A 14,719-nucleotide genomic window follows, 5' to 3' on the forward strand; every position below is an offset into this window, starting at 1 on the left:
CCTTAAAGATTGGAATTATTCCTCCTGCCCAAACTGCAATGTCTTTTAATGGATTTTAATTGTATTCTATCGTTTAAATCCTTTTGGGTTTATTATCCATGTGAAACAAGTAAGAAAAACTATTAAGCATCTTTAATATTGTATTGTTTGAATTTAATTTGTTTCAATGCAGCAATATTTAAGATAAGTTGGTTTCTATTTCTTTAAAGTGGTATAATTAATCGGGAAGAATGGTGGAAATCAGCATTAGCTAAAGTTAGGACTATGGTGATTTATGACAGCTGAATATTAAGCATTTCTTATCTTCAACTTACATTTCTTGTAATAATACCAGGCAAAGTTGTATATACCAAACATTTGCTTTTTGAAAACTGGTAGTATAAAAATACTGTTCCTGGGCTTGGATGTAACATATCTTGATAAGTCAGTAAGAGACTGCCTAAAATCGAAGCACGGGGGTTAGCTCTCCTGGAATACATCTCTCCATGAATGCTTGGAGCTACTGATGGGATGGCTGGTGAGGTGGGCTCCCTTGTCTTCTGCTGCTGACCCGTATCTCCTTCCGGCTTTCTGTCTAGAAAAGTGGAGATTCTGCCTTTTATTCAGATAGTCACCACAGTCCAGCCTCTGCTTAAAATTCAGCATGTGCTTAGGTGCTTCTGCTGGGAAAGGACAGCTTGCTGAAAATGGAGCAATCAGGCCTTGAGCCGTTTCACTAACTCCTTACTTACAGAGTCTGGGATGCTAAAGGATTTCACCTGGAGCGGAGTGGCTGGGTCGTCTTTCATGCTGCGATGAATATGTTGAGATTTAATAACAATTATAGTACTTCATAGGCTCATTGGCTATATTAATATTGCACTCACTGGTATTACTAAAACTTGTAATAGTAACAAGTTGAGAGAGCGTGACACCCAAGTACGCGTAGCTTGACTTTATAACAGTTTCTTTTATTTTGTTATGCTTTTGTTTCAGGAAAGTTTAGAAAAAGATATAGATTTTATTTCTTTTTTTCTTTTTAAACATGTGCCTGGTATATATTATTTTCCATTTTAGCTTAGCGGTTGTATTCGCCATAGGTTAAGTGTGTTAGAGAAAACCAAACTGGGGCATAATTTCAGCTCATGATAGCTGGATTCAATTCCATGTTGACCCTACTTTGACTAGATGATCACATGCAGTCCCTTCCAGCCTGAATTATTCTATGGTTCAGTGATTTCAAGCCAAAATCAATACAGATCCTTTGAGGTCGTTAATTTACATGTGATGAGGATCTGACCTTTTGCCAGACACAGCTTTAACACTGCTTATCGTGTCATCAAAGACGAAGATTTTAATCTGAGAATCTATGCCTTGATTTCAATTACAGAATGCATTGCTTGTGACATAACATGGGTGGTATAAAATCCATTTTATCTTTTTAACATCATGCATATTGTCTGTCTATATACATTAAACTCATAATTGCCTTTAGAGATCCCTGAAGACCCAGAAATTGCAGAAGAATATTATAATGATGAGTTTGAATCCTGTTCAGAAGGCAGTGAAGCGGAGGAGGATGTGGAAGCATCACAGACGGTCTCCAAGACAAATCATCAGGTATATGTGACCTTTGGGAAAACAGTGTATGTTTGATGCTCATGGGAAAATTAAGCTCCTTCCGAGATTTTGTCCTACTGACATTACTGAAATTTGGTTTTGTTAGGAATGTGTGTGTATATCAATATCATGAATGATATGTGTATGCATATGTAATACTTCTGAGACGTTGATGAGATTCTTGCATTCCTTCAAGATTAACAGTCCCACATTCAGAGTGGGGTTCTCTCATGTGTTAGCTATGGGTAAAATAAGTTAAAGCTGAAGGTGTACTTCAAGCATAAGATCTAAGTTCCAGCTCTAATTCCCAGGGACAGATAGGCACCTCTAGTTGTCACTTCTTCCTGCCTATATTAGACATATTTTCTAGGACAGCGTGATGAACTGTGAGCCTAAACAACTGCAAGACTTGAGCAGCAAATCTGTAGGCTTTCCCAAGTATCTTGAAAAGTGCCAGTGAAGAGAAAACATATTATTGGAAGTCTTAAAGTAGCTTTATCAGGTGAGGCTGCCACGAGAAAGTCTTGGGGATTACAGTGTGAAGAAGGTTGAAGATTATTGGAAAAGGCACCTAATTTAGATCTGATCAGAATGAGCCGAGATGAATCTTGTGTACAGTGATCAAGTCTCAGTGAAATCAATGAACTTAAATGCCCAGGTCAGTTCTGCAAATGGATCTTTCTAAGGTATTCAGGAACAATTCTTTTCTCCCCTGGGCCGCCATCATAAAGCATTGCATACAGTGCCTCTGAAGGGTACTGCCCGATTCTGCTTAGGATCATCTATGTTATTCTGGGTTCACGTGCAAATTTTGCAGAACAGTGTGATGTCTTTTGCATTTTAGGGAACCAACCACATATGCTAATACTCTTCACTAAATTATGAATAACTTGTACTGATTTTTGAAAATTTTGAACTGTTAGCTTCTTTAAGATGTAGTTTTTAAAGCAAAAATAAAATGTTTGTGTGAGAAATCAGAACTCTACTTCTACCATGGTAGCGAGGAGTCCTGAAATTCTCTCGCCAGTTAAACTTGAAGTTCACTCAGAACGAGCTTCATTCAAACTAGAAATGTCACCCGAGCTTTCAAACTAAACACACAGGATGTTTTAAAATTCAGGCTCAGTTTATAGAGTGCTAGTCTAAAGAAATTATTAGACAATTGTCAATCAGTGAAATATCTAAGACAACGCTTTTTTTCAGTTTGCTGGGCCTGTGTTTACCCACAACACATACACATGCAAACAGTCTGTTGCCCAGAAAGTCCACCACAAGATAGTCTTGAAAATAAATTATTGCTCACTTTCATCAGACTCTGAGATATTTTTTTTTCTTTTTAGAATGCCTGTTAAAATTTTCATTCAACTTTCATTGATGGTATCATTAAGTGTCAATCAACAGTGGTTTTGAACAGGCAGACTGCTGCTTAGAATTAGCGAAGGGGAGAAGATAAAAATAGATTTCTCAATAATGCAGAATAAATTAGGTGTTGGCAGTCAGATCTGAGCAGCGACATTCCCTCATTTTGCAGTGACTCAGAATTCAGTGATGACGAGAACTGTCATTGTGGGCTGGAAGAGCTGTCCCACTGGCACCTCTTCTCTGAATCCAGCCCCTTGATGGCTCTGAGGCTTCGATCTACCAGCAGTCTGTGTGCACACAGAGAATTAACCCTCTGCGAACTGGCCTGCATGGACTGATTGGGAAGAACCCCTGTGACCTTTTGCCTTTTAGGACGTCCTCTATCAAAGAAACTAATTGTCTGTGTTTTTTCTCATGTTGACCGCAGCACCTTAGATAAAGCAGAAGCGTGTTTCTGGGTATTGACATAATCACCTTTCTTTCTTTTCTTGGGAAGTAAGCGTAATTTTCAATTTTCCCTTTGTCAAGTAAAAAAATCTGCTGTAAGTCTGAGGTCAAAGCAGACTGAACTTAGCTGTGCAGTCTGGACACCTACGTCTGAACTAACTGAATGGAAAGTCTGTACAGTAAGGAGAAGTAAGCAAGCATCTAATGTAGGTTAGATGAAATATGCTGAGAGGTCTTTTTCTCCTTGGTGATTATAAAGGGATCTACAGTTATTAGCATGCATGGGCCATCTTCATTCTGCATGTCAACAGTTATATGAGATGAATCCCACTCAAAGGTAGGTGGGATCGTGCTCAGTATTAATAATAAGCTTCAAATACTACCAGAATAGGTTTGATCTTGCTAGTATATAGCAGGGGTTTGCTTCTGCAGTCATTTACTTAATACCAAAACTCCTACTCCTATTTCTATGATGGGATTCATAGTCTTAAACCCTTTCTTCAAAAATACCTTCATAAATTAAGCTTTTGGAGGTGCGTGCTAATAAAGAAGTCATTCCACTGCAATACAGGATAAGGACTTGTAAGATATTTACCTTCCTAATCTGTGCAAATCTCTCAATTTTCCGATGCCAAGATTGCTTTACTAGTTACTTCTGTGCAGAGAGTGCAGAACTGCTGCATCTGGCTGTGCTCCCTGGTGACCCCATTACTTCAAACAACGATTAAAAAACTTTCTGATGTTCATGCAGTAGCATGGGGTCGAAAAGTCACCTAATGGAACAACACATTAGGGTGCATGATGGAGAAAGACATCTGAGCTATTTACTCAAGCTATATTAGGCTCCCACAGATGTCAAGACAGACTGAGAAGTAGTGCCCTTACGTGGGATGCAACACCTCTTCAGTTAAGAAGGTAGAGTTAGGAACTGAAACGGTATAATTTTAAAGGTTTAGGATGGGAGCTGAGACAGCTATTTTTGCCATGTTGGTATCTTTCAAAACAGCCTATGTGTTTTCAATGACATTGTCCAGTTGCAGATGTGGGGTTACCCCCAATTTCAGACCCTAAGCACATCTGGACCTCTCATCTTGGTTGTAGCATTGGAGTTTAGTGTCTATGGTTTCTCTCTTTTGGAGCAGAAGTGAAGATTGCCAGATTTCAAGCAGCAGTTTGCCAATTATTTTTCCAGACTTTTACCTCTTCGAGCCAATGGCTCTTTTCCACATGTTTTTTTCTAGGAACACTGGCTTCTAGTTAGGGGGAAAACATGAAAAAGAATGAGAAACTCTTTCTAAAATAATTAAAAAATATGAAGCTTAAGATATGTTCCACCTTGAAAAGTTAGTGCGCAGAGAAGCTTTCATTGGCTTTGATTTACCTGAGATGCTAATGGATGCTTTTTACTGCAGTTTATCACCTTGTTCTTTGTGTCGTTTTTTTTTTTAGTGACACTAATAGCAAATTCACTGTCTTCATTCTAACAAAGTCTACTAGTGTGGCTGATGTGATCAGCTGGCATAAATTATCATAGCTCCAGGAGACACAGGTGGTCTGTGTGCTATCACCCAAAAATGTTCCACTGGATTCCTAACATGCACCTTTGCTGTTAGAAAGGTTTTCGTTGGTTCTGAATTTGAAATGTGCGAGCATTCATCCACGCCGGCTCTTATGCGTAAGAGTGCCTCTCTTCTCTGCATCTGTCAGAGTCCCTTGCTTTGCTTTCTCCACAAAAAAAGAGAAAAATTAAAGAAATATATTAAATAGATAAACATATTAAATAAAACAGCTAAAATCCTCTTGGATTGCTAAACCCAAGTGGACAAAAGACATAGGAAGTTTCTACCTCAGTGTAAATTGATTAACTATTTATTCAACTATTTACAGCTGTGTGAAACCACATTCTGTTCCTCACTGAAATTTTATTTCAAGATAGCCAAGTTCAGCTGGCTACTTTCCTTGAAAACCAGTGGTGATGAAAGTGGTGAACGTGTATCTTTTGTGTTACGGCGTAATGAGCAAAAAATCAGCTCTGTTGCAATATTTGGAGTAAATATGATGTCCTGTTGTGAGAAGTCAGAGGTTTGGGAATTACAGTCTTTATCACGTTGAAAATGAAAAACAGGTTTTATTGAAGGAAGTGTACTAGTATTGTATGTGGCCATTTACAATGGTTTTGTCTGTCTGTCTATAGATGTGCAGTTAACTGTTAGCGATAATGAAAATAAAATTAATTACGAATTTATATTAGCAGAAAGCTATTATAAAATTTCAGTTTTGAATGAAAAATATTTCATAACTTTTTATTGAAGTCCTAAAGGTGTTTTTTTTTTCTTTTACAAATACAGAGGAATTATATCTGTAATATTAAGTCTGTCTTAATTCAATATTCAATATATATTTTATATGTAAATGTAATACATTCCGCAGCATTTCCTGGGCACTTTACTGCTAACTGGCAAAAGCCCCAGTTAAGCAGGTTCAGATTAACTTGGTCACCTGAGGTAACTCAGGCACTTTGGATGGGCTGCAGAACTGGAAACCCTGGTGCTGACTTTTTCCAGCCAGGACCCCACAGGCTGCTCCAAAAGGGCAAAGAGGTTCCTTCAGACCTACAAGCCTTTGGGTTATCTGTTGAAATGGCCAACCAAGAAGCTGATTCCCATCTTGCAAACCTCAGCTAAAATAGCAGAACCTGTTTCAAATATAAGCCCATAAAACAACTTAGGGTGATAAGAAGTTAGGTCATGCCCATCTATAACAGCTCTCACTTGCACCAAAAGGTCCCTAACCAGCTAATAGTCATTGCCAACAATTATTGTTAACCTGTTAAGGTATTCTGCCACTTCCTCAGTTTGAGAAACTTAGAATGAGCATTTTTGAGTAAGATCACAAAGAAATATAAAGCAGATTGTCCATAGTAGAACCTGAGGTCAATATTGTTTCTTTTTATTCCGGTGTTTTATATTTTAAAACCATAAGCTTCTCAATATTTTTTAAAATACAGATTTTTGGCACATTTGTCAGCAAGGTCAAGATTTTGACTTTCGGTTTTAGATAGTCAAGAAATGCCGTGTTGTCAAATGTGATATGCCAGCAGCTTCTAGAAACTCAGCGTCCAAGTTTCTCTTGGACTTTAATAAAATTGCGATCTACTTCCTGGAGCACAATCATTGCTCAATGGCTAGATCTTTAAATTTCATCTGTGTACACAAACAGCATTTCACACAAAAGATATCATGGCAAAACTGTTAATCATCTGCCTGGTAACAGAGCAGTTGAAATAGAAAACTGCTAAAAACTCTTCTTAATAAATTTTTTTTTTTCAATTAGTCGTTGTTACTAGTTGCAATTACAAACAGTTACTAGATGCAATTACATGAAACATAAGTATTAATTTGCAGTGGGCAGCTATCGTAAGCATAAGAAATTTTAGCACAGTTAAGAAGTACATAATTGCCTTTTTCAATGTAATATTATTTTAGATATTCCAGAACTAACTGATGATAAAATGCTGGAGTGTTTTCAGAGATTGCCCACCACCCTTCACAGTAAACGTATCTTCTTTAAACTCCATGCACAGCTGTTCTACACGGTTGTGTTCTGCAAGGAATCTGACATAAATAGCTTTGTATATAACATCATTCCCAAGCCTGGTGTTTTAGGAGAAGAAAACATAGAAAAAGTCCTGAGCAAAGTCAACTCTTTGTAGTCTAGTGTTGACCTTCATGGGTATAAGTAATATCCTTTATGTTTGTGGGATCATACCTCTGGTACATAGTGTTTACAGTTAAGTTTGTGCTCACGCTAATGATATTCCTTATTTCATTTATCCACAGGACAGTGATATTGAGGCAATGGTCAAGTATTTGGAGAGTGTCCTCAATAATAGCTCATTGGGTAAGATGATATCTCTTCTTTACATGTAATAGCAGACGTTATTAGCAGTCGGTATTTATCACTGTCCAATTATTTCCATTTTGAAACAAAACAACTAAAAAAAGTGATCTTGAAAATTGCTTCCTTAGCCTACTACAGAGAAGTATAAATACGCCAAACGAAAAGGCATACACAGTTAAGTGCTTTCACTGAAAATAATAGATAAAGCATGACGGTCAGGAGCATGGAATGTTATAACAAAAGCTTTTAAAAACGTGGCTTCTGCCATTTTTTCTGCAGAGGAAAATATTTAAGGATATGTAGGTTCTTTTATAGTTTCTAGTACCGGTAACAATAAGAGAAAAGGGATTAAAATATTTAAAAATTTCTTCTAAATGATGATTCAGGATTGGATGATACTTATTTTATTTTACAACATCTTATTACAGGCACAGAAAAATCACTGAGAATTTAAGTTTGTAATTTAATCCTAAAATCGCTTGCAAGTTCACTCCATAAATTCAGAGTTTGAAAGCCTGGTTTCTTGTGTTCTACTTAAAAGCTAAAAAGAAAACTTAAACGAACGAAGGCTGTTTACTGAGGCTGCTGTAGTCACTGCCCTTGAAGACCACCGGGTCGAACTGTGCCAGCAGCAGCCTGCGTGTGGCTTGCATGAAAGCCCAGCTGAGATCCTGAAGGCTCCCACAGGAACCACAGTCTTGCTTAGCTGCCAAATTTACCCTCATTCAGTCGGGATAAACCTGACTCAGTATTACCTTGTGGCTCTGACACGATAATGTAGGGGAAACCTGGGAAAACTGAATCGTATCTGGTCACCTTCTGGGTCCCACATCAGGGAGATCCTTAGGACTGAGGGAAGGAACATTCATACCCAGTTTGTCTTCACACTAATGGAGATCCCATGCTCTTCAAATTCTGTACTCATTTATGCATTTACAGCGTCATTGTCTGCAGTGGGTTTGCAGCAGTGGAAATAGGGACAAAATTTAGTGCTATGCTTCAATATTTTGTCATTTTACTGAAAGAGGGGAATTGCCTTGAGGGCTTCTGGAATAACCCAGAGTATTAACCAAAGACTAGTGTGGTATTAGCGGTACTTTTAAAAAAAATTTTGTAATAAAGAGACTGTTGTCTTCCTCTTTTTCTTTCAGTATTAAGAACAAGAAGATGCCTTTAAAAATTATAACATTAAATAATTATATTGTGCTTTAATCATTAAACAAGTCTGTGCTGAAACTTAAAGCCTTTCTCCAAGCTGAGTTTGTAATTACGTTTGCATGTTCTGTTCCAAACAAATATATGGATAATAATAAGAGAGAAATCTGCTAGGGTCCCTTTCATCCTTGTATGCTCAGTGCCACTGCGGAAGTTTAAACTTTTTACTATTTTAAGTTCTTCCAATGTCAAGCTATAAAGCTGCAGGTGGGGCCATTTTTATGTGTTTGCTAACGTTCATTTATACCTTACTTTTTCTTCACTGGGCTGCAAATTCATGTTACATCAACATTTTCTGTATATCGTGCTTTTTACATAGATTAGATACTTGTTCTCTTTTTTCACCCTAAAGCTAGTTATGTCCACTTCCAGGTCTGAATTTCTTTAACTGATCACTAGCATGTTGGTTATAGCCGTGGGATTGCCAGTGCCAGCCTGTGCCCCACACCTCTTGTCATCCCATGTCCGTAATCCTTTACACCTCATCCTTTGTTCCCACTTTTCAAGGCATCAGCTGTTGTACCAGGCCTGTATTTCTCTATATTAATTGAATTAAGTTAGTCAATTAGAATTAAGTTTGTAGATGGAAGTCTATCATTCAGAGGAGATAATAGCTTCACAACATGTAATGGCTTACCAAGAGATGCAGTAGTTGTCTATCACCAATGATTCGGTTGTTAGCAGAAATGTTGGTAGGAATGCCTTTGGGCCATAATGTATGAAAAGTCTCACCAGATAATCATAATCACCCATTTTTAATGTAAGTACCTGTGAATAAATGTCAGCCAGAGGATTTCTTTCATCGTCCCTTCAACAAGTAGGAAGAATGCGGTGAGAACCTCAAACTGGTGCTCCATGACCTGAGACGACAAAGATCTTTTGCCCTCTTGCCCTATGTTGTTCTCTGCAGTACTGGGCTAGACACTGGGAGGGTATTCGTCTTTGAAATACGTTTAGAAAGGCACAATACCTGGTTTTGAAAAGTCAGTGCTTTTGTGGATTCATTTGATTTGGTTTAATGAACCAAGAATGATATATTGCATAAAAAATGCAAATAGTTATCTGGCCACTCTTTGAAGAAGCATAGTTCCTTGTTCTGTGTTGATGTATGGGTAGGTAAGCTGCTCAAAGCTGGGTGCAAAACTTATTATTAAACAAGTTCTTCTAAGAAAATAGCTCTGATATAGAAGCTGGTGTGGGTTATAAATCACCCCAGGAAAAATTTTTGAGGCCTGTAGCAACAACGTGAAAAGCTCTCAGCAGTTTTCACTGAGAACTCATTTTTTTATGACTAACCACACCTTTGCAGCATCCTACAATCTGTAGTCCTTGCAGCTGTCTCATAGTACCCAGAAAATCATATTAAATGGAGAGGAAGATAGATACTAGCTTGAGTGTAGAGAGTAAGTTTTGCTTGGCCAACTGCCAATGTGGAGAGTAGACAAAGTACAAATTATTTAGCCTGCAATCCCAGGAAAAAACAAGAAGGATGTCTTTAATAATGAAATGTCAGAGCAGAACGAGATATTGTAGCAATAAATAGATTGAACCCACTAAGAGAAAGAGTATGCTGAGCTCTTACTGCAGTGATGTATGCTCTAATAGTAGTAATACCAGAATTCAGCTTAGGCCTGTGGTTAAATGTACTCTTCCTTGAGAGAATGCAAAGATTATATTTTCCTTAGACCATAGGTGCTTGGGGCATCAGTTTTTTATTGCTTTCAAAGTCCCAAAGTCCCACATCTGGACCTTAATTCTATGCCAACTCCAAAAGGAGCATGCCACCCAGTAAGTCATGAGCATTGCTTTGCACAGCACCTGTGGTTTCCTCAGGGCCACCCTGAGGACAGCTGAATTTTCCAGTGCTGCTAAAGTAATCGAATGCTTGCAGACCCCGTGCAAAAATGTATGGATATGCATGTGTAGTATTACAGTAAATGATCAGGAAATGTTTTTTCCATCAATGGGTGAAGTTATTGGTTGCTAGTAAGAACAGAGCTTCTCATTTTTCATCCTTTAAACTACATTAACTGTACCTCAGTTGTAATACGTAGACACCAGACAACGGTTAGCCATTAGGTGTAAAGAGAACTTAGGAAAATGTTTTTAAAAGTCAAATCTTTTGTCTGTAGCCAGATAACAGAGTCAGGAATCCATTTCTTCTGTGGTCTCTCTCCATGCCTGCTTCATATCTTCTGATTCCAGCAAAGCTCTGGATCCAGCAGACACCGTGAGTGATTCAGTAGGATCCCACATGATAGAAACTTTTAATCTCAGTGTTCAACCTTATGTGATCACAATCTAGAATCATGTAAGACATAGGAGCTTAACTCCTGGGAGAGCCATGATTATGCTTTCCAGGGAAGCGTTCAGTACTCTCTGGGGGTGTCTATGCTGCTCATAGCGGGAAGGTAGCTGCAAGCTCCCTATGGCTGCATGTGATCAATGTTAACACAATCCAAACTAAACCCCGAGTCCAAGATAAAAACACCTGGGAGGGGAGATTGTGTTCATTTAGACAGGGCATTGTGTTAATGCGTTTGTGTGGCTTTTGGCTTGTTCATAACCTATGCAGAGCCCTCCCGTGTCTGTTCAGAACTTGGGTGCTGTGTGCCACAGCCTGCACATTTGCACAGGATATCCACCATGATTCATATTCTTCTCTTTTGGGAAGTGAAATCCTAATGCCAAATGTTTTGCAAGAAGAAACCAAAATAGCTGCTTTGTTTAGCATAGCAAATTGAAAGCTGAACTAGGATCTATTTTTCCAATTATAAATAAATGAAAGGATTATGCAAAAGGGAAGGGAAGAACTGAGTAAGCCAAAGAAAAGGACTGATGAAGGAGAAAAATGAGCATGAACTGGCTAATAAAGAAGTTTCATTGGGAAATTGGAGGCAAGATTTTAGCCACCAGCTCACAGAGAGGCTTCAGAATCGTCTTCCATTTGGAGCAGTAGGGGCAATAAATAAATCATAGAATCATAGAATGGTTAGGGTTGGAAGGCGCATTAAAGATCATCTAGTTCCAACCCCCCTGCCATGGGCAGTGACACCTTCCACTAGACCGTGTTGCTCAAAGCCCCATCCAACCTGACCTTAAACACCTCCAGGGATGAGGAGTATATGCTTATGTATATTTCTCACATATATATATATGCATTTACATATAAAGGTATGTTTTGTATATATATGCATACAGAAAAAGAATGAAGGGGAAGGTGATGTAATAAGTTAAATACTTTCAGTTTACAGTAACAATCAAGCTAAAGGAGAGACTTGCCTGTTAGGAAGAAGGTTCTTGCTCTTATATAAATAAGTGCAACAGCAATGGAGGAAAATACATATTGTCTAAGCAAATTTCATTTTGTTGAATATTTATCTGTCTTAGCACTTCCTCGAGTGACTGTTCTTTCTGTTGTAATTTCATTCCCTGTACGCTACACAGCCAGAAAATTGTTGTTACAATTCTGGTGCCTTTAAGCTATAAATCTACTTGTGCCTCAGAAAGGAGTTGCCCTTAATGTGCATCTAATAATCTAATTCATCTTTAATTAATGTGGCACTACCTTGTGAGAAACAAGGTCTTCCTCTTTCTGACTGCCCTTGACTCTGCGATAGAGCTCAGGGAATGAAGGTGAGTAAGGTTATGTGTCTGTGCATTGATTTATAGGCTCGGGGACTGTCACCGGAGTGTCTCCAGGGGCACCCCAGGGATTCAGAGCTCTCAACAGCACTATGGCAGAGACCAAACTGAAACGCATGAGGGAGTAAGTAGCATATTTATATGTTACCGATACTCAGAGGAATATGATGGATTTGGAAAACTGCAGATAACAGCAAAGAAAACCATGTGTTGTTTCCCCACCCCAAAAAATCCCTTCAGCAAAAAAAAGTGGATGGTAAGGTATTCTTTACAGACTGGATGCCTGCTTGCCTCCAGAGGATGAAGTTTGACTGTCACTTCTGATTGTTTTCTCATAATCTGCACAATCACTGTCATCCTTCCAGCATCTAGTTTGCCTTCACTGCTATCTGTGTCATTCTGAACTTCACTTTCTTTATTAGCTCAGCACACGCACATAAATCACCTGCAGACATCCATGTTCCCACCATGTTTGCTTCCTCACCCACACTTCATTCTTGCCTGGAACGAAAGACTAATGGATTTGTTTCCCATGACGGTATGATAATTTAAACCAAATATGATTGCTGCTGTTGACTGGGATTTTCAAATAAGACAGAGGAATTTACATGTGCAACTCCCTTTGAAACTCATTGTCTAATTGCTTTCAGCATCACTGAAACCCCAGCTTTATTAATCAAGATTTCAGTGTCTTAATAAAACAAAGATCTGTTCTTCCTTTCTAGAATGTACTGGTTAATGTTTCTTGAACTTTTATCTTGATTCATTAATTTCTGGCCTTCCAAGATTTATTGTACCCTAATGTAGGTACTGATCTGATAATCACAATGCTATGTATTGTTTCTGAACTCAAATTTTCTTTGCAGTGTTGCAACATTCCACCAGTCTCAGATTGTAAACTCTTTAAAAAAGGTCAGTTTTCTCTTGTGTGGGTGGACAGTGCCAACAATATGGTGGATGTTATCAGAATACAAATAAGTTCAAACTGTTAATACTAGTAGTTAAGTGAATCTTCTAAAGAAAATGAACGCAACCACAACAGCATTGATGCCAATCACTCTTTAAAATAGATTACAGTGCCAAATGCACCATGTATTCAAGGGAAATACCAGTCAGATTTACTCCAGACAGAAGTTGTTCAGTTTTATGATATTTCAAGATGCAGCAGCTCCTAGGGTTTCACTTAATGGCATAACCTTTATTGTGCAACCAGTCAGCAGGTCTCACAGCCTGCCACTCTAATTGCTTTCCATTCCCTTTTCATGGAAAGTCCTTATAAAAATAAAAAAAATGCGTCATGTTGTCCCGACTAGTTGGAAGATGAGGTTGTTTATTCAAAATTCTCACTAGTTTTACAGCCTTCACCTTGCGTTCTCATGGTTACAGGATAAACCTTAACTATTTGAACTTCACGGTCATTGTCTTTAGGGCTGAGGTACAATTAAATCACTTGCTTCTTTCAAATTCTGTTTTTCCAGTGCTGTTTCATGGTTTTCACAGTTTGTTGGTTCTGATAGGATAAGCACATAGTGGTTGTTAAATGCTGAAAAATTTGGAATATGATCCTTTGGAAACGTCACGTTTCAGAATAGTTTATAAACTAGCCATATGCTAATGAAAAGCCTGATTAACTGCAGTAATTCACATGTAATGCATTAGACTTCCTGGTTTTGGAACACTTTCCTAGTCATTTCATTCCTGAATGAGAACAGTGAGCTGGGTATGTAGGCCAAAAGACCCACCTAATCTGCATCTTGAGAACTTCCAGCAGACCATACCCATGAATGATCTTCAGGTTACACTGATTAAGAGAACAAATTGGGGGGGGCGGGGGGTACCTTTGGGGTTTGTTTGGGGTTTTGGGGGTAAATAAAGGTACAGATCTCCTTTTGTGCACTGTAATAGCTATGTTAAAGAAGTCTATCAAAATATTTCCTCAAACATACTATGACCTTGTCATTTTCTGTATATGTAAAGGTGAGTGTGTATGTTAGTTCCTTGGAAGTTAAGTGTTAAGAAACAATTGAGTCAACACCATACCCAGCTGGTACACGAGGAGATCCCTGCAAAGTCTTACACATGGCCAGTTTGCGCACGGATCACAGTGGGGGAGTTTTCAGTGGCGAGAAGGAAGTACATCTGGCTGCAGAATGATGCATGAGGCCTCAGCTGCTCTACTCATTCCTCAGCAAACTTCACGTAACATATTGTACTTCATCCACACAGCAGTACTGCTTAGGCAAGGGCAAGGCAACTAGAATTTAGACTTGTGCTATTCAGTTTTACTCAGGAAGCCACGGAGTTATGGTGGGGTCTTCCAGTTGACAGCTTCTAATGAAAGAGAGAATGTGTTTTTTTTCTCTTAAAGAAACTGAGTAGCTGGAGTTCTTACGAGGAAAGAAAAAAGAAGAGACAATGTGGAAGTGCAGTGGAATTTGTGTAGGTGGCAAGTCACTGTAGGAACAGAAGGACGAAGGTTTGAGATCGGTGCTGTTTTCAGATGCTAACAACAATAGATTCTGATGAGGGAGACTCTTTTATGTCACAAATT

At 38.5% G+C, this 14,719-nt stretch overlaps 1 protein-coding gene across 1 annotated transcript in view; it reads left to right on the plus strand.

Annotated features, from left to right (window-relative positions):
• The window catches only part of NEK11 (NIMA related kinase 11), a gene marked incomplete at its 5' end in the record, with an annotated part of 94,127 nt that overhangs the window by 63,136 nt on the left and 16,272 nt on the right, over positions 1-14,719 (plus strand). The window contains 3 exons of the mRNA XM_082499353.1: positions 1,475-1,599; positions 7,248-7,308; positions 12,196-12,292. Coding sequence (XP_082355479.1) covers positions 1,475-1,599; positions 7,248-7,308; positions 12,196-12,292 — 283 coding nt within the window. The remainder of the gene's footprint in view (positions 1-1,474; positions 1,600-7,247; positions 7,309-12,195; positions 12,293-14,719) is intronic.

Source organism: Vanellus vanellus, assembly GCF_965231255.1.
Source record: "Vanellus vanellus genome assembly, chromosome: 2".
NCBI lineage: Eukaryota > Metazoa > Chordata > Aves > Charadriiformes > Charadriidae > Vanellus > Vanellus vanellus.